Source organism: Onychomys torridus, chromosome 14 (assembly GCF_903995425.1).
Source record: "Onychomys torridus chromosome 14, mOncTor1.1, whole genome shotgun sequence".
Classification (NCBI taxonomy): Eukaryota; Metazoa; Chordata; class Mammalia; order Rodentia; family Cricetidae; genus Onychomys; species Onychomys torridus.
In genome coordinates, this window is record NC_050456.1 from 23,913,062 (window position 1) to 23,937,363 (window position 24,302).

At 44.3% G+C, this 24,302-nt stretch overlaps 2 protein-coding genes and 1 long non-coding RNA gene across 5 annotated transcripts in view; 1 reads left to right on the top strand and 2 right to left on the bottom strand.

Moving 5' to 3' along the window:
• Positions 1 to 1,324: 1,324 nt before the first annotated feature.
• On the bottom strand, positions 1,325 to 4,021 carry Cfl2 (cofilin 2). Its single transcript, XM_036205540.1, has 4 exons — positions 3,861 to 4,021; positions 2,550 to 2,857; positions 2,361 to 2,437; positions 1,325 to 2,271 (listed from the first exon to the last, which is right to left on the bottom strand). The coding sequence occupies exons 1-4, from the start codon at positions 3,861 to 3,863 to the stop codon at positions 2,159 to 2,161; spliced, it is 501 nt and encodes a 166-aa protein (XP_036061433.1). The 5' UTR covers positions 3,864 to 4,021; the 3' UTR covers positions 1,325 to 2,158.
• The window catches only part of LOC118595201, a 39,215-nt gene continuing 18,396 nt past the window's right edge, over positions 3,484 to 24,302 (top strand). For both annotated transcript variants that reach the window (XR_004946487.1, XR_004946486.1), the window contains exon 1: positions 3,484 to 3,785. This is a non-coding gene — a long non-coding RNA (uncharacterized LOC118595201). The remainder of the gene's footprint in view (positions 3,786 to 24,302) is intronic.
• Baz1a (bromodomain adjacent to zinc finger domain 1A) overlaps positions 21,552 to 24,302 on the bottom strand; it is an 82,378-nt gene continuing 79,627 nt past the window's right edge. For both annotated transcript variants that reach the window (XM_036205539.1, XM_036205538.1), the window contains 2 exons: positions 22,787 to 22,874; positions 21,552 to 22,306 (listed from right to left, as the gene is read on the bottom strand). In XM_036205539.1, the coding sequence (XP_036061432.1) occupies positions 22,113 to 22,306; positions 22,787 to 22,874 (282 nt within the window). In that variant the 3' untranslated portion in view covers positions 21,552 to 22,112. The remainder of the gene's footprint in view (positions 22,307 to 22,786; positions 22,875 to 24,302) is intronic.

A 24,302-nucleotide genomic window follows, 5' to 3' on the forward strand; every position in this document is an offset into this window, starting at 1 on the left:
ACATAAGATCATTAATTAAATTAAATCATTATTTTTTGGCTTTAGGCACATATGTGCACTTTAAAGATGAATTTAATTACGTTAATATATTTGCCAATCTAACAAAGTATCACAGTTTAAAGCAGTACTTAATCTTTGAAATTATTTTTAAAAAGGATATAAGGAAATTGAGAAACCAACTATAAAAACAAAAGGTCATTCTTTTAATTTTTAGAAATTTCTTAATTTTTGGAAGAACAAATTAACTTGGTGAAAAAGTCCTTTGGTGCAAAGATCAGTTAAACACATTGTTTAGTGCACATTACCATTTTCATGCTTCGCATATTAGCAGCCTTACCAAAAAGCCACGGAAGGGTCTGGAACAACTCACAGGGACAGCTGGAAGGCTGAAATAAAATTGCTTAGTGCTAAAAAGATCCCAAGTCATTCGAATAGTTTTAAATGGAAGCCTAGACATTTAACAGCTATGTTTCAATGTTCTCATCTGAAAAAAAAAAAAAAACAAACTTCCAAAAAGGTAGAAAAAAATTTAATTATACTCAAATTGCTTCCACACATTTAAAAAAAGGGTATTTTCATTTCCTATATTCTGATAAAAGCACTGAAGTTCAGAGCCACAACTGACTGCTCACTAGCACGCCTGTCTTGCATACCGGTAGAATCAAGTCCAGTTTTGCCATCTGTGGATGACTATGACAAGATACAAAAGCATGTGTTTGCCATAAATAGCTCTGGCTAATAGCAAAGTGCGCACACTGAGCAGATCAAATTCTCTATAAGGAGACGCTCTGGACCACAGCCAAATCCTGTTACTAATGTTTAAGACAGCTACACCAATTTTTGTTTCCAATTCAATTTGGAAAAGATATTAAGGAATTGTAGCTAAAATGTACATTCCTAAACATCAGAACCTCTGAATGACATTTTACAAATTATTTTCATCATGATCAAGTAATAAAAACATGCTACTTCTACAAAGAAGTTATTTAGTAATGTAACTGTAAATTAATATCCTAATTAATCTAGAGAACAAATAAGATACTGGAGTATGCCAAAGTGGAAAAAAAATTCTAATCTCCATATTATAACATAAAGAAATAAATAAACATATTTATAGAAGTACCACTCTTTTAATGATTGTATATAAGTGATCTTAAGATATTTTTAAACCAAAGAAATTCAACAATCTGGAAAAAGAGACACATGAGTGTTAATATTAAAGAAAAGAAAATCTCAAATACCAGTGCAGAGCTTAAACACTGTTTATCCTAAAATTTCACATGACAATTTGCAAAATTTCCAAGGAAAACAAGGCAACATTCTGTAATATGCCACAATTTTTATTGCAACGTGGCCACTTTTGTGAGGGTGGGGAATTTGATCTCAAAACAATGTTCTATTTAAGGCTCTTGTATACAGAAATTGCCATCATGACTGATATTCAAAATATCTGTAGTGTTTCAAGACTCATACGGTAAACATAAAACTCCTACATGTACTCAGTAGTGTATACTCAGTGGGAAAGCAAAGACATCCACACAGCTATTTCTCTCAAGAAAATATGCAGGTAGAGGAATGAACACTGAGGTATTGGGATAAATCAATGACACGTAATGAAACTTAATTGGCATTCTTTTTAAGGAATTCAACGCGTTTAAAAAAAAAGTGCTTTTAACGAATAGTGTTAAATCTGTGCTGCCGTGTCACAAAAACAGGCTTGCCAAGGCAGGTGAGGTGCACAAATGCTCCAGCGCCTCCGAGAACTGTAATCAAGTGCAACTATAAATAATACTGAAAGTTGACCGTATGACCAGTGGATAATACTTTCAAGGCATTCAGTTAGCTTACCCTCTGTAGTACTTACTCTACCTAAGCTATCCACATTGACAATCACATCCATTGTCACTGCGAGGAAGGCATGGAACCAGTTGTTTTGGCTAAAATAAGACGGGGAAGGCATTCCCTGGGGTCTACAGAAAAGTAACCGTATTAAACAGTCTTATGGCAATCACTGACAGGCTTCTAAATCCATCCATTCATTGTGTTCAAAGGGCCCAGTGGAAAGGGAAGAAACAGAAAACAAAACCCACTACGGTTCCAGTGGACTGAGCTGGAGAAATGGAAGCCCCTTAAGATGCGATGGCACTTGGCTATTATTTTATAGCGGCTTTCCTTCCAGGGAAACTACCACACTGCCTCCCAGTTTCTCTCCCAGTGTCGAACGGTCCTTAATATCATCCAAGCCATTCACCTGCCACTCATGTTTAATACCTACAAAAGAAAAAAGACACATCCATGAACCTTATTATCATTAAGAAAGAAACTTTTTTTTTTCTGCACAAAACACTCAATGTTTATACCTGTAAATTTCTTTTTAATGGCATCTTTAGAGCTAGCATAAATCATCTTGCTTTTTAACGGTGCACTTTCCGGAGCCCTACGGGGGGAGAAAATGTTGAAATTCAAAAGAAAACAAAGGCAAAAACTGACTGTGATAATAATAATCCTTGCATTTTTAAAAGTGCTCTTTTTCTTTTGTTTTTACACACCAGAATATAAATACTAGGTCTTCCTTCTTAGACTCTTTTGTTTCGTACGTGGCATCGTACAAAGCATATCGGCAATCATTCAGAGGTAGCAACTTCACAAAAGATGTGTAGGGGTCCTCTACAGTCTCACCAATGTCTCCCACCAAGATCTGCTTGGCTTCCTCTACAATTATTTGTCTTTTGTCATCGCTTAGACAGAAGAGAACTGCTTTCTTTCTCTTTTTGATTTCCTCTTGTGTAGAAGATTTTCTTACTTTCATATCATTAAAAACTTTGATGACCTCATCGTTCACTGTAACTCCAGATGCCTGGGGAGGGGAAAAAACACGAACAAAGGGAGGGGATTTAGAACAAGTATTTTGGTTTGAACCAGAATTATTGTTTGACTAACAAGGCTTCACTTCAGTCCGCCAAGGCTTTTAAAATACAAAAAAACAAAACAAAACAAAACAAACAAACCAAAAAAACCCAAAAAACAAAAACGGCACCCGACAACGTAAGCAATCCTATTAGATCTGTCACATTTAAACATCAGAAGATAGCGCTGAAATTTCTAACTCATACTGCCCATTCATCCTTCTTAAAGGAGGACCGAGGGGGGAGAAAAAAACAGCGAACAGAAGGTGGGAAGGGACAAATTGGAGTTGACCCATGCCTGAAATATTTCCTATTTCACTGGGTGATGTCAGAGCTTCAGGAGCAGCCGCAAAAATACCTTCTGTATTGTGTCAACTCTGCAGGCCTTTGGGGGGGGGGGGACCCACTTCGGGATTTCCGTTAATGCATCTACTATTTATTTTTTCTTTAAACACATCTTAGCCACCGCCGCTTCCTCATAAGGAAAAGAGAATCCAGCGGAAACTCCAGCCGCCCGCGGCGACAGCACAAAAAAAAAAAAAAAAAGCCCCGCCGCCCATTGGCAGCCGCTGGGAGAGTAACGGGTCCGGTGGAAAAAGCTTCCTCCCGGCGAGAGAGCCATCTCCAAAGGGCGCCCCACCTGCTCGAGCTCCACACGGCGCCTTTATGCCGGGGCCTCCGGGACCCTCACCCGCGCGCGGGCTTCCGGACACGTACCAACCCCACGGCGCGCGGGCTGCGGCCGGAGGGGGACCCTCCCGCCCTCGGAATCCCAGCGGCGCAGGCCCGGGGCCCGCCCGCCCGCCCGCCCGCCGCAGGGCCTCGAGCGCGGGGAGCCCAGCGCGGGCGCGCCCACCGCACAGGCCCCGGGCGAGCCGGGTAAGATGGCGGCCGCGCGGGAGTCCGCGCCGCGCCCAGCATCCCCCCCGCCGCCGGCGCGCCCACCTTACTTACCATAGTGCCCGCGGCTGAGGCTGCGGCGGCGGCGACGGCGGCGGCGGCGGCTCGGGCTCCGGCTCGGTGGCACTGGGACGAGGGGAAGGAGGGGCCGGCGGCGGGCAGCCGAGAGTGCGGGGCACGCCGGGAGCTGCGGGCGGCGGGCTCGGGGGCCGCAGGGCGGGCGCGGCGGTCACGTGCTCCGGCCCCGCCCCCGTCCCCGCCCGCCAGTCCGCCAGCCCGCCCGCCCGCCGGTGTCCTCCGCCTGACCCCGGAGCGCCGGGGCCCGCTAGCCGGAAAGCGCGCTGTTGGCGGGAGCCCGGATGCCGGCCGGCGGGAGTGATCGCTGCCCGGGGCCGTCCCGGGGAGCCACCAGGCTCCTCACTCGAGCGGTTTGCGGACCCCCGGGCGCTGCTCCCGGCTTAGGACGTGAGGAAGCGGGGTGTGGTGGTGGGGTAGAGCGTTTGGCATCATTCACCTGCGTCCTCCCCCGACACGGTCAGGATTGTGACACGTCCGGTCCTTTCTGGAAGACTCCAACTTTGTGTGATTCATTTCGATCTTTCGCTGTGTGTGTGTGTGTGTGTGTGTGTGTGTGTGTGTGTGTGTGTGTGTGTTTTGAGACAGGATCTCCTGGGTAGCCTTCGCTGGTTTCTGATTCACAAAGCAGCTGCAGGTGACCTTGAACGGATCGCCATGCCTCCATCCTGCAAGAGCTGGCATCCCAGGCGTACCCCACCGCCCTGGGGTCAGACTCCTCTCACTAAGACGGGAATAAACACTATACATACTGCCTCATTTATTGAAGTACCAAGCAAAAGCAGGATGATAAGCAGGCTTGTTGTTGGCTCACCCCTGTAATCCTACAACAGGCATAGAGACATTTTCGTAATGCTCTGGAGATGCCTTGGATAGAATCATAATCCAGGAAAAAAACAGAAACTACTATGCTTACATTTCTTTTCCCCTGTAAATGGGGTCTATTGAAATGACTAGAAAAATACTTGTGTACAGATATAGAGGGAGGAAGGCCTTAAGCAATTGATTCGGTAATTTTGTTGAAGTGTGTGTGTGTGTGTGTGTGTGTGTGTGTGTGTGTGTGTGTGAGAGAGAGAGAGAGAGAGAGAGAGAGAGAGAGAGAATGTACTGTGGCACACATGGGGAATCATTTCTCCTCTACCATGTGGGCCCTGGGAATTGAACTCAAGTGATCAGGCTTGGTGGTACTCTACCCTCGTGTCAGGCAGCTCACCACCGGTGACTCCAGCTCCAGGGACTCTGACTCCCTCTTTTGGCTTCTACAAACACCTGCACATACCTGTACACACATGCACACACATAAAAATAAATATTAAAATTGTCCTTTTTAAAAGTGTTATTTTTACTCAAGCATGCACCTCTGTATCTATGTGAGGTCTTCTATGTGTGTGCAGGTGCTGTTTGGGGCCAGAAGTGGGATCCCTGGCACTAGAGTTGCAGGCAGTTGTGAGCTGCTTATGTGTGTGCTGGGAACCAGACCCGGGTCCTGTGAGAGCAGGACCTGCTGTTAAGTGCTGAGCTATCTCTACAGCCCCTTTTTATTTTATTTTTTACAGCACACATGTAGTCGAAAGTTTCCTCCAGTCCCGCCTGGCCCCACGGTCTTTCAGCCGCTTATAACATAATCACTCAGGGGCTTAATATTATTTACAAATTGTGTGGCCTATGGTAGGTCTCTTGCTAACTAGCTCTTATATCTTAAATTAACCCATTTCAATTAATCTATGTTTTGCCACGTGTTCCGTGGCTTTACTGGTCTGCTGATATCTTGCTTCATGGGTGTCAGGCTGGCATCTCTTCAGAACACCTTTCTTTTTCCTATCTCTCTCCTTGGATTTCTCGCCTGCCTCTAAGGTACCTTGCCATAGGCCAAAACAATGTATTTATTAATCAATAGGAATAACATATATTCACAGCATACAGAAATATAACTCCCGGGGCTGGAGAGATGGCTCAGAGGTTAAGAGCACTGGCTGCTCTTCCAGAGGTCCTGAGTTCAATTCCCAGCAACCACATGGTGGCTCACAACTATCTGTAATGAGATCTGGTGCCATCTTCTGCCCTGCAGGGATATGTGCAGACAGAACACTGTATACATAATAAATAAATAAATACATCTTTTTAAAATAAAAAAAAAAGAAATATAACTCCCAGCACTTCCCCTTTTCTATCTAATCAAAAAGGAAGGTTTTAGCTTTAACATAGTAAAATTATATATAACAAATCAGTATCAAGCAAGAATTATAGTTATAATATCTAGTCTATTAATATTTGGCAAAATTAGAAAATATTCTACCATCTATCCTATTTTTGTGAGTCTAAAGTTTCATATCTAGTTTATTTTTTAACATGACTAAGGAAAATTATAACTATCTAGTTTTCAACTCCATCAAACTCCCCATAATGATATAGTATTACCTAAGTAAACAGGAAGAACATTGAAAGCAACTTCCAAAAATCTAGAATGACAGAGACAGCTGGCTGCCTGGACAGTCAACTAAAGTTCCTCTGTAACATTGGTCATCCATCTTCAGCCTATAGACATAGAGTCTCTGGCAGACTTTTTAGTGAAGCAGGAAATTTGAAGGCTCATCTTGCCTTATTTTGGCAAAATTTAGTAGGTAATTTTTCTATGGGTCCTTCATATCCAGTCAATACAACCCATTGTCAAGCAGTCCAGGCAAGAACAGTTTCTTGCCCAAATGGCTAACTTTTGCCATAAGGAAAGCAAACTCCATGTGGAGTTTTTTTGATGCCCATCATTTTCTTTTAAGTAAATTGATGCAGCCAGGAGCAGATGTGTCTCACTGCCCTGAAAGTCTTAAGTTTTTAAAAACATTTTAAATGTCATATTCTGTAGGTCTTTGAAGTGTTTGAAGATTACCTACCTAACTGAAATATATCTATGTATACCTAAAAAACTTAACTAACATGACTTTAAGTTTGATTATCATAGATGACTAATTGTTAATCTGTATTTCTTAATTATACATTACAAATTTAAATGAGTTGCATAAACATAGTACCTTAAACAAGAGTAAAAATATACATAAAGTTTAACAAAATGAACTTTAAATTTGTACCAATAGGCCGGGCGGTGGTGGCGCACGCCTTTAATCCCAGCACTTGGGAGGCAGAGCCAGGCGGATCTCTGTGAGTTCGAGGCCAGCCTGGGCTACCAAGTGAGTTCCAGGAAAGGTGCAAAGCTACACAGAGAAACCCTGTCTCGAGAAAAACCAAAAAAAAAAAAAAAAAGAAATAGTGCTCACTTTCAGGAATTGTATAATGAAGTCCCAGGTGTGACCACTGGCATTAAATGAGCAAACCAGGAGCAGAAATTCTTTTCTCATCTAGACACTCAACCTATTCTGGCAAAGCCACATTGCCAGCCCAAAACAGCTTCTTTTAAAATGTATTAATGTTTTTCAGACGGGGTCTCACTATGTATGTACTGACTAACTTGAATTTGCTCTGTAGATCAGGCTAGCCTACAAAGATCTGCCTGCCCCTGCTTCCTGAGTGCCAGAATCAAAGTAGTGTGTTACTAAGTCTGGCCTATTTTTTATTAATTGTTAGCATCTCACATCATGGGCTTCATTATGACACTTTATGATGTCTCACACATTGTTAGCATGCCCCTCTACCATCTTCTCTCCCTGTCTTGTCTCCTCCCCCTCAAAGTCCCTGCCTTCTGCATTTATGTCGCAGGAATTCACCTCTCTTCCCCCTTCTCAAGATCGAGTCCTTCCCTCTGATAACCCCGTTCTCCTCTCGTGACACACACTGAAACCTAGAGCTCACACAGAAGCAACAGCATGCAGCATCTGTCTTTCTCAGTCTCTCTTGTTTTTCTTAACACGATGATCTCCAGTTCCATCAACTTTCTTGCAAATTCATGATTTCATTTTTCTGTTTTGTTTTTGTTTGGTTTTGAGGCAAGGTCTTGGGTATTCCAGGTTGGCTTCAAACTTACTATGTTGGAAAGGATGCCCTGAGACTTCTGATTCTCTTACCTCCCTTTCATGAGGACCTGAATGCTACCACATCTGCTTTGTGTGATGCTAGGGGACTCCTGCATGCTTGGCAAGCAAGCATTCTTCCAACTGAGTCTCTGTGTTTCTTCCCTAGCCCAAGGTTGTATCCCCAGCCTCTTTTTCTCTTCAGACTACCCAAATTCTTAATCATTTATTGATTAATTTGTGAGGATTTTTTTGTTTGTTTGTTTGGTTTTGGTTTTTTGAGACAGGGTTTCTCTGTGTTGCTTTGGTGCCTTTCCTGGATCTCGCTCTGTAGACCAGGCTGTGGCCTCAAACTCGCAGAGATCCACCTGGCTCTGCCTCCCAAGTGCTGGGCTTTAAAATGGGTACCACCACTCCTGGGTAGGTCTCTGTTTTTGAGCACTCCCTTTCAGGGTCCCCTTCTGTCCTAGCATGGAAAGAGCAGGGCTGCTGCTGCAGAAGCTGGGGTTCCAAAGATGCATTAGCGAGATGCAAGCCTGTCCCTTCTCCTCAGATGTAGTTCCTGTCTCTTATTCTCTAATTTCTCATTCCCCTGAATTCTTCTTTGTCTCCGCACATATTTTGTATTGCACTAACTCGTTACAGATTCTGCTGCCCCATTGATTGTAAGCTATTAAGGATATGAACCCTTCTTTTCTTTGAATTTCTGGAGCCTGGCACATAGTAAGTGCTCAGGAGATGCTGAAATAATAATTTTAAACTATTTTGGTGCTATTAAGAGAGAAGCTGGGGCTGGAGAGATGGCTCAGAGGTTAAGAGCACTGGCTGCTCTTTCAGTGATCCTGAGTTCAATTCCCAGCAACCACATGGTGGTTCACAACCACCTGTAATGAAATCTGGTGCCCTCTTCTGGCCTGCAGTCATACATGCTGTATACATAGTAAATAAATAAATAAATCTTTTTATAAAAAAGAGGGAAGCTGGAACTGGAGATGTAGCTCATTTGGTAGAATGCTTGCCTGGTATATACACAGCCCTGGTTTGGTCCCCAGTGTCCCATGAACCAGGTGTGGTGGCATATAGCTACAACCCCAGCACTTGAGAGGCAGAGGCAGGAGACGGGAACATCTGATGATGTTCAAGGTCATCCTCAGTGGTTAAGAGCATCTGCTGCTCCTGCAGACCCAAGTTCAATTCCCAGCACCCATATGGTGTTTCACAACTATCTGTAACTCCAGTTACAGAGGATCTGACACCCTCTTCTGACCTTAGGCACCGGGCACAAATGTGGCACACATACATACGTGCAGATGAAACACACATATAAAATCTAAACAGTTGTTTTGTTTTTATAGATGACAGCTGGGCATGATGACTTATGCCTGTGAGCCCAGCATTTTTGTTTTGTCTTGTTTTTTAAGACGGGGTTTCTCTATGTAGCCCTGGCTGTCCTGGAACTCGATTTTCAGACCAGGCTGGCCTCGAACTCAGAGCTCTGCCTGCCTCTGCCTCCAGAGTGCTGGGATTAAAGGCTTGTGCTACCACGCCCAAGTTGATCCCAGCATTTCGGAGGTAGAGGCAAGAGGATTGCTACTTGTCCAAGGCCAGACTGCTTTATGTAGTCTACGTAAAAGCCGCCAAAGCTACATATGGAGACCCTGTTTAAAAAACACCTCAAACTCTAACCCAGTCCTTCTCTCCAACTGTGCTGTACCCGTTAACTACCCCCTCTCCAACCCCCCTCTCTACACCCTTCCCAACCTCTCTTACCACTCTGCACCCCGTTTCTATGTGATGGCTTCTTAAAGTCAGATCATCAGATATTTGGGAAGTGCTGACGTCACCAACTCACATGCAATAGAAATGAAGCAACTCCACCCCTTATTCCATCCGAAGCTCAGATAAAGTTTGTTCAAGATTCTTCAGAAACCGGGAAAGGTGAATACTCCCTAATGCCCATTCTCCCAAGAACAATCGAGACAGAGATCCTTTTTTTTTTTTTTTTTTTGGAGACAGGGTTTCTCTGTGTAGCTTTGCCCCTTTTCCTGGGGTTCACTTGGTAGCCCAGGCTGGTCTGGAACTCACAGAGATCCGCCTGGTGCTCCCTCCCGAGTGCTGGGATTAAAGGCGTTCGCCGCCACCGCCCAGCTGATCCTGTGGCGTGTCAAAACATAGTGGGGGTTACCTCCTTTGGGGAGGTGAAAAAGTTCTAAGATTGGAAGTGGTGATGTCACACACCTGTGAATATAGTGGAAATTGCGTAAAAGGAACAGCATTTCACTACTGGTACTTCTGTCAAGACTTCGTGTGACTCAGACTGCTAAGTTCCGGTACCGTGAGGTCACGCTCCTAAATTAGAAAGAACTGGCAGTGTGTGTAAGCCCCACAGTGGGCTTTGTGGATCAGAGAGTGAGTCACAGACCTCAAGCTGGAGCACACGATGGATGCCTGCCCTTTATTCTCTAGTTCTAGGTTCAACCTTGAGTGTAGAAAAGCACGTGACCGCCTCAATAGTGTGTTGCCAGTGTAGGGGTTAAGAAGCATGTGCCAGCGCTGGCTGGGAGAGGTGGCCCAGCACTTAAAAGCTGAGGGCCTGAACCTCTTCTAGATTCTGCAGCCACCTGACCTCAAGTGTGTATACCTCCATGCAGACACTCATATACACCCAATTAAAAAATGTATATATAAATCTTAAAAACAAAGAGTTTGTACCATTTTATAATCCTCTCCACAAGGTAGGATTACAGAGTCCAGTTTCTCCAGTCCTTACCAATGTGATGGTCTCTGCGTCTTTTTAGTGCTTGTGATATAGAATCTCATTGTGTTTCATTTTATTGTTCATTTTTATTTTTGTATTTTTTTTTTTTTTTAGATTTTCATATACTGGTACTATATTACATCATCTGCTCCTCCCTCTCTTCCTTTCTGTGTTCCAACTCCTCAAATTAATGATCTCTTTTTTCTTTTTCCCCCGGAGCTGAGGACTGAACCCAGGGCCTTGCGCTTGCTAGGCAATCGCTCTACCACTGAACTAAATCCCCAACCCCATGACCTCTTTTTCTTAAAGTATAATTGTTATATTTTTATATGTATACACACACACACACACACACACACACACACACACACACACACACACACATAGACACAGTCTGCTGGGATCATTAGTGTAGTTCATATGTGTTTATGGCTGACCTCTTGGGATTGCTAAACTACCTTGGGGATTGTTCCAGGAGAAGACCAAGTCTCTCTCTCTCAGCCACTTGTTCTTCCTCTAGGGCCGAAGCCTGTGATAGCTCCCCCCATCTGTGTGGCTATGTCAATTGGTGTTGTCACTTTTGGGGTCTTCCTTAGCAAACTGTATTGGGGTTTTCTGGGTGCAGGTTCCCTGTCAAACATAGACGACACTGTCTCACGGCAGACATCCCATCCGGGTTCTCTGGCTCTTGCGCTCTCCCCCACTCTCTCTTGATATCCCTGAGTCTTAAGTGTGGAGGTTTTGTGTTTAGATGTGTCCACTGGGGCTGGGCATCCCTCAGTCAGTTGTCCTCTGCACTGTAACAAGTTGTGGCTTTTTTGTTTGTGTAATGTAAAGAGGCTTCTTTGATGAGAGGTGAGAGCTGCCTTCCCTGTGGGTATACGGATAAGTATTTAAAATGCAGTTGCAGATTATACTGGTTCTGGAAAGCGGCAGCAGTAGACTCCCCTGGTTCTCTGCCTCACCAGCCATGCATAGTTTATATAACTAGACATAAACTTCCCTCCTATTGAGGAAGCCATAAGTCCCAGGATAGAAGTGTCACTTTTGTGACTTTTGGGCTATCTTACCATCTTGGTTATTGTTGGTAGGCATCACATCTGGCTTGTGATTGTGGCACATCTGGTTTGTGATTGCGTCACACCTGGGTTGTGATTACATCACATCTGGGTAGGGCTATTGGCTGCTTTCCTTCCTTGGCTGCTCCTTCTGATATTATGAGAGCTAGTCCCCAGGGAGGGGAACTTCCAGGTCAGGTCCAGCTACATTCCTGCAAGTCCTCTGTCTGAAGTATGTGGTGTCTTCAGCAATAGGATCGTACCTTCAGTTTCTGGGAGGCAGGTAAGGGCAAAGCAAGAGCCTATAGTTTCAGGAGTTTTTTGGACTCCTATGACCAACAACACAAAATGAAGTTTCTTGTGTCTGCCACTGTGTGCCTTTGTGTGTGTGTGTGTGTGTGTGTGTGTGTGTGTGTGTGTGTGTGTTGTAGAAGATTACTTTAAGGTGTGTTACTTTTGTTTATGTTGCATTTGTTTAACTCTGTGAAGCTGTGTTACTTTGTCTAAAACACCTGATGGTGTTTAATAAAAAATTGGTCAATAGCAACGCAGGAGAAAGGATAAATAGAAGGAAAAATCTGGGAAGAGGGCTGGGAAAGCTAGGAGCCAGAGAAAGAAGACTCCAGGGGATAGCCACCTAGCTACACAGTGAGCCACTGAGTAAGAGTAAGATTTACAGAAGTAAGAGAACGGGAAAAGCCAGAGGCAAAAGGTAGATGGGATAAGTTAAGATAAGGCTGGACATTCATAAGAGTATGCCTCTGTGTGTGATTTATTTGGGAGCTGGGTAGCTCCCCCCATCCCCCGAATAAGAGTAAAAAAAACAACCAACAACAAATTGGCACCCAATGTGGGGCACTTGAATTTTCATAGTGCCTGAGAAAGCTTTGAAAAAAAAAGTATACGGCTCCTTTAAGAGTTTTGTCTGGGGGCTGGAGAGATGGCTCAGAGGTTAAGAGCACTGGCTGTTCTTCCAGAGGTCCTGAATTCAATTCCCAGCAACCACATGGTAGCTCACAAAAAAAAAAAAAGAAAAATGTAGAATATTATTTTAAGGTGTTACTTTTGCTTATGTTGCATTTGTTTAACACTGTGAAGCTGTGTTACTGTGCCTATGTAAAACATCTGATGGTCTAACAAAGAACTGGCCAATAGCAAGGCAGGAGAAGGGATAGTTGGGGCTGGCAGGCAGAGAGAATATATGGAAGGATAAAACTGGGAGGAGAGATCTAAGATCAAGGAGCCAGAAAAGGAGGAAGAGTCCAGGGGTCAGCTACCCAGCTGCACAGCAAACCACCGAGTCAGAGTAAGATTTACAGAGAACGGAAAAAGCAGAGGCAAAAGGTAGTCGGAATAAGTTAAAGAAAGCTGACAAGAAACTAAGACAAGTTAAGGCTGGGCATTGATAATTAAGAATAAGCCTTCATATGTGATTTATTTGGGAGCTGGGTGGCACCCCCCAAAAAAAAAGAGTAAAAAACAACCAACAACGTGTGTGTGTGTGTGTGTGTGTGTGTGTGTGTGTGTGTGTGTGTGTGTTTTGAGACAGGTTCTACAGGTTCTTGCTCTGTAGCCCAGGCTGGCCTTGCTCTCACAGAGATCCTCCTGCCTCTGCCTCCCGAGTGCTGGGACTAAAGGTATAGGACACTGCGCTCAGTTGGGGTTGTGTTAGTCTGTGGGTCTTGGAGGAACCTTGTCACTCTAAGTGGCATGATTTCATTTAGAGTATATCTGTGTAATTTAACTTGATTTAAATTTATATATAATTTAAATAAATATAAAATATGATTCCCGATGGCCTTTAAACATCCTAGTGTTACTGCTCCCACTTCCTCTCCTTCTGTCTCCTCCCCCACTTCTGAAGGTAAGGCCCTTTTCCAGTTCCTCCTCATAGCAGGTGCGTCCTGCCTGTGCTGTCTCTAGTTCCTCTCCAGAGATAAAGCCTCACTGTACAGTCCAGGCTGTCTGAAACATTACGTAGCCCAGGCTAGCTGCCAACTTGTGGTCCTGAGTGCAGGAACTATAAATATGAGCCGGGAGCTGGGCATGGTGGCACAAGCCTTTAATCCCAGCACTCCAGGCAGAGGCTGTGAGTTCAAGGCCAGCCTGGTCTCCAGAGTGAGTTCCAGGACAGCCAGGGCTACCCAGAGAAACCCTGTCTCAGAAAATCAAAACTAACTAACTAACTAAATAAATAAACAAACAAATAAATAAATAAAAGCCACCACTCACCTCTTCTCATAGACTTTTTCCATTTTCTTTGGAGAAATATCCTAAGTCTTAGAAATGGATTATCCTCTTTTTAAATTAAGCACATTTTAAAGATCTTAATGCATGTGTATATGTGCACATGTCTGCACATGTATGTGTGTTTAGAAGTGGACATCGGATCCCCTGGAACTGGAGCCGAACACCATTGTGAGCCAGCTGATGTGGGTGCTGGGAACAGAACTGTGGACCTCTGCACGGGCAGCAGAAGCTCTTAACTGTTGAGCCTTCTCTCCAGCCCCTGGGTTATCTTTTCACTGATTTATAAGAATTGTTTATATACTACCAATACACGTCTCTTACCCAGATATACAGTTTGAAAAAACATACCTTCCTTCTGTGGGCTTTTAGTTTTCCTTATAGTATTCTCTGCAACACAAAGATTTTTAGCTTTTGTTGTTTTCTTTCTTTCTTTTTCATTTTGTTTTTGTTTTTTTGAGACAGGGTTTCTTTGGTAGCCCTGGCTGTCCTGGAACTTGCTCTGTAGACCAGGCTGGTCTCAAACTCAGAGAGCTCTGCCTGCCTCTGTCCCCCGAGTGCTGGGATTAAAGGCATGTGCCACCACTGCCTGCTTTTGTTGTTTTCTAAGAGAGTATCACTGTATAGCCTTAGGCTGGCCTCACAATCCTCCTGCTTCCACTTCCCAGGCATATGCTGTCCTGGAACTCACTTTGTAGACCAGACTGGCCTCATGCTAATGGTGGTCTTCCAGCCCCTGTTTCATAAGTGCTGGGATTATAGATGTGTGCCACCATGCCTGGCATCGAAGGTTAACTTCTTGTTAATGCAAACTTTTAAAATATGTATTGAGTGTCAGGTATGGGAATGCATGCCTGCAATCCCAGCAATGTGCAGGCCGAGGCAAGAGCATCCCCTGTTCCAGGCAGGCTGGGCTATGTATAGCAATGTCAAGCTGCTTTGGGCCCTTTACTAAACTGTTCCCTGTGACTTGAGTGTTTAAATCTTTTCTAAAGATGGATTTTATTTTTATTTATGTGTATGTGTATGCACACAGGTAGCCACAAAGGTCAGGAGAGGGTGTCAGATCCCGTGGAGCTGGAGTGACCCTGTGGTTGTGAGCTGTTCTAGGTGGGTGATGAGAACTGAACTCTTGTCTTCTGGAAGGGCAGTACTTGCTCTTAACCCTGAGCCTTCTCTCCAACCCTGCTTTTAAATTTTATGGGAAGCACACACAGCGGCATCTGCTGGCCATCTCAGGAACTTGATCTGTTTTATACTTGAAATCACATGATTTTCTGTGAGGACAGGCAAGTCCCGTGAGGAAACCAGCATTGAGAGGACAGTTCTTCCCACTCTACTTCCAGGGTTTGAGAACTCACCTAGTGCCCGCGGTCAATGGTTGTTCAGACAACAAGCACTCATTAAATTAATTAATTCAAGGAAAGGTTCTCATAGTGTAGCCCAGACCAGCCTGTGACTCAGGAAGTAGTCCAGGTTGCCCCAAACTCAGTAGTCTCCTGCCTCAGCCTCCTGAGTAGTGGAGTTATAGGTATAAGCCACCCTGCCTGACAAGACATGGACATTTATTATTGAGGTGGTGTAGAATGAACCTAGGACCTTAGGATTTTTTTTTTTTTTTTTTTTTTTTTTTTTTTTTGAGACAGGGTTTCTCTGTGTAGTTTGGTGCCTTTCCTGGATCTCACTCTGTAGCCCAGGCTGGCCTCGAACTCACGAAGATCCGCCTGCCTCTGCCTCCCGAGTGCTGGGATTAAAGGTGTGCGCCACCACTGCCCGGTGACCTTAGGCATTCTACAACCTCAGCTAACACATTTATAAGTTTGTTTTGAGACGGTATCAATAGTTAATGTTTGCTGACCTGGAACTCCTAGTTTAAAAAAATAAAAACAAGGGCTGGAGAGATGGCTCAGAGGTTAAGAGCACCGACTGCTCTTCCAGAGGTCCTGAGTTCAATTCCCAGCAACCACATGGTGGCTCACAACCATCTGTAATGAGATCTGGTGCCCTCTTCTGTATACATAATAAATAAATAAATCTTTAAAAAATAAAAATAAAAATAAATAAAAACAAAAAAAACTTAAGCTGGAGAGATGGCTAAGAGCACTTGATGCTCTTGCAGAGGACCAGGGTTCAGTTTCCAGCATCCACATGGTGGCTCACAATCATCAGTAACTCCAGGAGCAGGGGATCAGTACCCTCCCTCTTTTGACCTACAAGGGCACTAGACACATATGTGGTACACAGACTCGCACACAAAACACTCATACACATAAAAAAATATTAAATAAAATTGAATTTACAAGTCAAAAATTGATCTTCCTGAAACTAATGTTGGCTAGACAAAGAAGGACGGAAGTAACTGAACTTGCACGTTCATGTTCACTGGGGTTCACGGTAACGAGGGAATCCAGTCGGCCTAGGTGTCATCTTCCAACTGAGGGCTGGATAGTGAGAACATGGCACACACACAGTGGGATTCTGTTCGGCTACAAAGAAAAGTGGGGTTAGGAACTTTGCAGGAAAAAGGGTGGAACTGGGAAACAGTGAGGTAACCCAGACACAGAAAGGCCAACACTGTGTGTTCTTTCTCATACGTGGACTTTCAGGTTTTAAATTGGGCTGTGTGTGGCAGCCAGGAAGCTAAAAAGGGTTTATGAGAGAAGGGGGGTCACCGGCCTTAGTGTGGAAAGGGAAAGCAAAACATACGTGAAGTGAAAGTAGAGAGGCCTAAAGGTTTTGGCAGGGATTGGGGTGGAGGGGTGAGGGTGGCGGGGGAGAGGGGGATAAATACCTTCCTGATGAGAATGCACCTGGTTGCTGTGGTGGTTTGGATGACAATATCCCCATAGGTTCATATGTTAGAATGTTTAGTTCCCAGCTGGTGGAACTGTTTGGGAAGGATTAGAAGGTGTGGCTTTGTTGGAGAAAGGTGTATCAATGATGGTGGGCTTTGAGGTTTCAAGAGCCCATGCAGGCCCAGTTTCTCCCTCTTCTCTCTCTCTCTCTCTCTCTCTCTCTCTCTCTCTCTCTCTCCAGGCGTGATTTCTTTGTGTAGCTCTAGCTGTCCTGGAACTCAGTCTATAGAACCAGGCTGGCCTCCAACTCAGAGATCCACTTGCCTCTGCCTCCCAAGTACTAGGATTAAAGGTGTGCGCCACCACTGCCTGGCACATTTGTCTCTTTCGAGTCCCAGGCCAGCCAGAGCTACACAGAGACTTTTTTTTTTAATTGAATGTGTATGTGTTTTCTCAGCAAGGGCTCCTAAGCCCTGAGCCATCTCTGTAATCCCAAGGAATCGTACTTTCTAACCCAAATTGAACAACAAAGCCCATTCTCTTCTATGAAATAGTGAAGGAAGTATTTAGTGTTTATTAAACGATTTATAGAGCTGGAGAGATAGGTCAGTTGGTAAAGCATTTGCTGTGCTAGCATGAAGCTCTAGGTGTAGTGGGTATTTGTTCCACCTATGACCTTGGGTACCAGCTCCTAGGGTGTGGCCTCTTGGCTAACTTAAGACCTGAGCAGCACATGAGCAGATCCGTTCTCTCTTGCACTCTTGGATGGTGAAGACCAGGCCCAGGCAGTGTGAAACAGCTTGGGACTGGTTCTCAGCCTTCTGGGTACTCTGGGACTGAAATTGCCATATCTAGTATCAGTGAGTTGATACCCCATATAATACCTCAGTAAATAGATTCATTATTGGTAATCCATGGATTTCCTTTTCCTGCATTACCTGGGTTTGGATTCCCATGTGTACCCCTGTAATCTCAGTGTCAGGGAAGAGGAGCCAGGCAGATTGCTGGAGCTCACTGGGTTTGGATTCCTATGTGTACCCCTGTAATCTCAGTGTCAGGGAAGAGGAGCCAGGCAGATTCCTGGAGCTCACTGGCCACTCAGGCCAAATGGGTTCAGTGAGAGACCTTGTCTCACAAGAAAATAAGGGAAGGATTGAAAAAGCCACTGATGTCACCTCTGGCCTCCACGTGCCTAAGGACATGTGTGCACATGTCCCTCATATGCACACTCATGCACACACACGCACAGGCGCTTGCACACGGTGGAAAACCAGTCTTACAGAAAAAGAAGGGCCAGCAAGATGACTGAGTGTGTAAAGGCACTTTCCACGGAGCTTGGTGACCTGAGTTTATACCTGCAACCCATGTGGTAGAAGAGAATTAGACTCCTGAAACTTGTGTTCTGACCTCCACACAACCCCCCAGATCAACCTGTATAATAAAAAATATTTCTTAGAGACAAAGAAAATTCCGTCATTGTAATAAATGATGGACATGGAGTGCATTGTCAGGTAAGATAGGTAGGGTCCAGAAAGATGGCAGATACCCATATGATTTCATTCATATGTAAAAAAATTGATGTATAGAGCCAGAGAAGCAGAGAAGCTTTCCACTGTACAAAACAGATTTCCAGAGCTTCTAATGTTTGATTTGTCTATTTTCCACCAAGGAATAAATGGTCTGGATGGTGAGCTCTGTTTTCTTTTTTGTCCTGAGCAATGGAGTTGTTACTCCAGCCAGTAAAACAAGCGTAGCAGAAACGGTACAAGGCTGTTAGGGAAAAAGCATATGGCTTGAAAACATAATACACTGCGGTATACGTAATTAATCTTTATTTATTTTGAGACAAAGTCTATGTAGGCTGCCTGGCTTGGAACTCACTGTGTTACCAGGCTGCTCTCTTTTTAGAACTTAGTTTTATTTTATGTGCATTGGTCTTCTGCCTGCATGTCTGTCTGTGTGGGGGTGCCCGAAGCTCACAGGTGTGAGCTGCCATGTGTGCTGGGTGGGAATTGAACCCGGGTCCTCTGGAAGGGAAACCAATGCTTTTGGCCACTGAGCCATTCCTCCAGCCCTGACCAAGCTGGTCTCAATGCAGAGATGCACCTGCTTCCGCTTGAGTGCTGGGATTAAAGCATGCACCACCACGCCCAGCTAAAGATCTAGCCTGATTTGCCGGTATGTCTGTGCACGATATTACGTGCCTGATGAGCAGAGGCCAGAAAGGTCCTCAGAACTCCTGGAACTGGGGTTTCAGGTGTTTGTGAGCCACAGTATGGGTGAGTCCAGGTCCTCTGCAAGAGCAACAAGTGTTTTTTTCCCCCCTTTTAGAGATAGGCTTTCATATAGTCAAGCCTATACTCAAACTTGCTTCATAGCAGAGGATGACCTTGATCAGCAGGTAGCAGGAAGAGACATGGCCTGGCTTGAGCATCTGAAACTCTAAAGCCCACCCCCAGGGGCACACTTCCTCCTAATCCCTGAAGCACCACTTCTAATCCTATTCAAACCACCACAGTGGGTTACATTTACAATTCCTACTTAAAGTCAGATGTGGTGGCACATACCTTTCATTCCAGCACTTGGAAGCGGAGGCAGGCAGATCTGAGTTTCAAGGCCAGCCTGGTCTACAGAATGAGTTCCAGGACAGCCAGGGCTACACAGAGAAACCTTGTCTTGAAAAACAACAAAAACCCTATTTAAAAACATACACACAAAACCCTAAACCCTAAACAATCTTACTTTTTTTTGAAGGTTTATTTTTATCTTTAATTTTGTGCATGTGTGTGTTGGGGGGTTGTAGGTTAAGTTCAGGGGCCCTCGGAGGCCAGGTGGCACTGGGTCCCCTGGGGCGGGAGATGCGCAGGAGAGGTGCCAGGGAACCAGATCTCGGGGAAGAGGGGCTTCACTGCACAGACATCTCTCCAGTTCGTACACAGTTTTACCTGTTTTTAAAGGCAGCATCTCCCCTGTGTAGGCCTGGTTGGCCTGGAACTTGCTCTGTAGACCAGACTGGGCTCAAACTCGGAGATCTGCCTCTGCTTCCCAAGTGCTGGGATTATAGGCATCAACCGCGCCTCATCATTTGATTTTTACTTTCAGAATATGAGAATTTATTACTGTATTTCCACTGTCCAATTTTAGGATCTCGGTCTTTCATTCTTGCCTCTGTTCGGGGCCAAAAGGGACACACTGGACCTGCAGCATGACCTTTTCAACCAAATCCGGCAACCGCAACTTCGTTTTCCTCGGTGAATCCGAGCAGCCGTCACCGGGTGCGAGAGCTGTGGTCCTCGGGCCGCTCTTGCCGAGCTGCACAGAAACACTTCCTGACGGCAGAATCTGGCTGTTTGGCCTCAACCCCGACTCTCCAGCACAGTTCCCTTCGCATGGGCTCTCTTGAGCTGTTTATCATGCCCCTCTGGTCCCGCCCGTGACTGCGGAGCTTCCTGGCACCGGAGACCACGGCACTTGCCCGTTTTGCCGGAGTGAACCGCTCACTCGGCCATCACTGCGCGTTTGTGGAGTTCTGGAGTTGGTTCTCTGCTTTGACCTGGGCACGGCTCCTACGGATTGAACTCATCAGGAAGGGCAAGCACGTTCCCCACTGGATCTCCTCACTGGCCTATACTTTAATTCTCAGAGATTCATTCCCAGCACCCACATGGTGGCTCACACTGTCTGTAACTCAAATTCCAAGGGATTTGATGTCCTCTCTGGTCTCCACAGGCACTATGCACAGACATGGTGTGCAAGCATAAAGTAATAAAGCACTTCACAGTTGTTAGGTAGAGATGATAAATTTTGACATTAAGGGACCAGGCACTCACAGCACTCACAGCAGGATGCACTGGCTTCTTTCCCATCCAGCACTCTGCAATTGTAATCAAGCAATTAAAAAAGGACAATACATCACTAGTTACTTTTCTATTGATGATTAGACACCATAACCAAAGCAGCTTACATTAGAGTTTATTTGGACTTATGGTTCCAGAGGGACCCTTTGTGGCAGGGAATTTCGGCAGCAGGCAGAGGCAGTCAAGCAGGCATGTGAAGAGAGGACAGAGGAAGGTAAAGTCTTAACGCTCTCTCTCACACACCCACCAAGGCCACATTTCTTTTTTTGGTTTTTTAAGACAGGGTTTCTCTATGTAGCCCTTATCATCTTGGAACTTGCTCTGTATACCAGGCTGGCCTTTTGAGATTCACCTGCCTCTGGTTCCTAAATGTTGGGATTAAAGGCATCCACCACCACCACCCACCTGGTGAAGACCACCTTTCTTAAGCCTCCCCATGCAGCACCACCTTGTGGGGACCTAGTGTTCAAATACAGAGCCTATGGGGACATTTGCATTCAAACTACCATAGACAAGTTCTCACTGAGTAGCCCAGGTTGGCCCTGAACTTGTGATTCTCTTGCTTCAGCATACTGAGTGCTACTATTATAGGCCTGCACCACCAAGACCACTGAAATAAGGATTTAGTTGGAGTCAGGCACAGTGGTACATGCCTGCAATCTTACCTCTTAATGAGAGTATGTGCAAGAATATTACTGCCACCAACTGGAGACATCTTCCTCCCAGACAATGAAACACTGCATGGTTTCTATGACCTTATGTATTAATATATAAAATTCTGATTTCAATTTGAAAAAACTTCAGAATTCAGAAAACATGAAAAAATGTATCATTTTATTTGTACACTTAGAAAAGTTGTACACAGAAACTTATCATCTGTAAAACTAGGGAACTGTTGAGAGAGGGGAACATTTGTATTTTTAAATCATTACGAATGTTTGAGAAATAAAACAAAACATAGTAAAATGTTTAAAAAATTAAAGAACATTTTCCAAGTATAAATTTTATAAATACAAAACAAATTCACAAATGACTTTGAATGCTAAAATAAATATCTAGTTAATAAATTCTGTCGGCACTGGCTACAGCAGTCAGGGATAGAAAACTGGGTTCACTCATGTGTAGTGTTACAACAGTGTGCTCATTAAACAAGGCTTAAGACACACACGTTCTCTACACTGCTCTAGGAGCCTCGTCTGTGGATAAATCCTAAAAGGTCAATGGCAAAATAAATCATAGATCAAAAAATATCTTCCAGGATACCTGAACACATGAATGATCTCAAAATGTACAAAACCTCTGTAAACCAGTACTATATCCAATACATCTATTAAACTTAATAGATACGAACAAAAACTGTAGCAAAGGAAACCTTTCCTACATTCTCCTGAGTGCTTAATATTAAAGTTGAGAATATAGTGCAGACCACACTCGGATGTGGTTGACCAGTTGTTGTTATTGCTTTATACACATATCTGCTTTAGAGCATGATTTAATGTTCCATTTTTATGAACGATTCACGTTTTTCTTCTCACACAGCCTGTAGAAGGAACACAGCTAGACCCGTGACTTTTTTGCAGCTAACATGCTAACATGGTCCACATTACTGGAGGAGACATGGAGTCCAAGCTTTTGAGCTTGACTATGAAAAAATGCTTGAAGCCGAGTCCCAGCTTTCGCTTCGCTTGTGTTCCGAGGGTTGTACTCAAAGCAGTTTGAAAACATCAACTCAATGTCATCAATGAACTCAGCTAGAAGAGAAAAACAAACAAGATTAGGAATAGAAGTCCACACATCAGAAGCACACTTTGTACACTGGAAAACTAAAAAAAAAAAAGGAAGCCAGAAGAGAAGAGACCCTGACAAGCAGCAGAACTTGGGCTCAAAATTGTTCAGTTATAAATACCATAAAGCTGTTTGGGGGAAACTCCGGCTTACGTGCATTACATATTTACAAAGATCTTGGCTGGAAAGATGTGGCACTTAATTGACTTATCACGAGACCCCATGTTCAATCTCCAGCATCAAAAAACAAAAGGACAGTTCTTCTAAGACTGTAACTGTCTCTACCTACTTAACCCAACCCACCTTCCATCTCAGCGTGTACTGATAAGCATGCGAGGGACTGCATGGGCTGCCATCCACCCGACTACACTAACATACAACATTGAAAACAAAATAATAGCATCACCTCTTAAACAAAAAGAATAAAGGGAAAACACGGTACTCACATGCTAATTTATATTCACATTTATTTACTTTTTCTCGAATTATATTTAAGGCAATGGGCTTCTTAATGATGTCATAGTAGTCTGGGACCTGTAAAAAGATTATTGGACATAATGGTTAAATGAATTTTATAGCTCAAAAGCAACTTAATCTCAATTTATGAATACTATCATCCTATTAAAATGTCATATTTTGAGTAATTATAATGATGTAGAAACTTGTTTGATACCATCATAAATGTAATTTATTGTGAAAAGTAAAAAAACAAGTTTGGCTCATGGTTTCCTCTGTGGGCTGGAGATGCAGGTGTGTGTGGAGGCCCAGCTTCAGACTGTCACTGAGCTCTCAACTTCCGCCCTCAGGTTTGCACGGCAGACACTCTCAACCACTGAACCACCTCTCCAGCCCCTCGTCATTCATTCATTCAGAAATCTTTGCTACATACACAGGACAAGTGAGGTCTTGTTATAACTGTGCCGAAGTCTCTGCTTCTGTCCATCTCCTGCACCATCACCACCATCTCTAGGCATTCAACTACCGTCCCTTCAGCCTGAAACTTAGCACTCCCTCAAGCCCTTACTCTCTCTTTCTGAGGGTGGCCTCTAACTCACAACTCTCCTTAGTATCCCACGCATGCACCACGCTGGCTCTTATTACTGAAATTCCATTGCGTGTGTTCTTGTACTGAGCACGTCTCATTTCTTAGCACTGAATCATGTCATTTTCAGTCCCACGTGACATTTCTAATACTGGCTACTCTCTTCCCTGAAAATTCTCCACCAACATCCTTTTCTTTCTTTCTACTTCTAAAATGTTATTATAACTTAAAAAAAAAATCTATTACATTAATTTGTGTGCCTGAGTATGCTTATGCGTGAGAGGGCACTGATTCCCTGAAGCTGGAGTTACAGGTGGTTGTGAGTCACCAGATGTGAGCACAGGAGCTGTTCTCTCATCCTCTCAAGAGCAGCAAGGCTCTTAAGTGCCCAGACAGCTCAGCTCTGAGCCCTGACTTCAGAAAAAAAGGCTTATTGATTTATTTGGATTTGGTTAAGACAGGGTTTCCCTGTGTAGCTCCACCTGCCTTTGCCTCCTGAGTGCTGGGATTAAAGAAAGGCCTGTGCCTTCAAGAGCTGGCTATTATTTTTATATTATGTGTTGTGTATGAGTGTTTGTGTGTGTGTGTGTGTGTGTGTGTGTGTGTGTGTGTGTGTGTATACCATGTGCATGCCTGGTGTCTGTCGACAGGCACCAGGAGTTGGATCCTTGGAACTGCAGTTACAGATGGTTATAACCTGCCCTATGGGTGGTGCTGGGAACCACGCCTGGTCCCCTGGAGTGCTCTTAACTGCTGAGCTGTTCCTCCAGCTCTGCTATTACAATTTCTATTACAGCACCATCACCTTGTCCTATCACTGTTACATAACAAGTCACATTCTGTCCAGATGTAAACACAGCACCATCTCATCCCCTTCACATCAGTGTGGTCTTCACCTTGGGGACTTTGTCAGGAAGCAA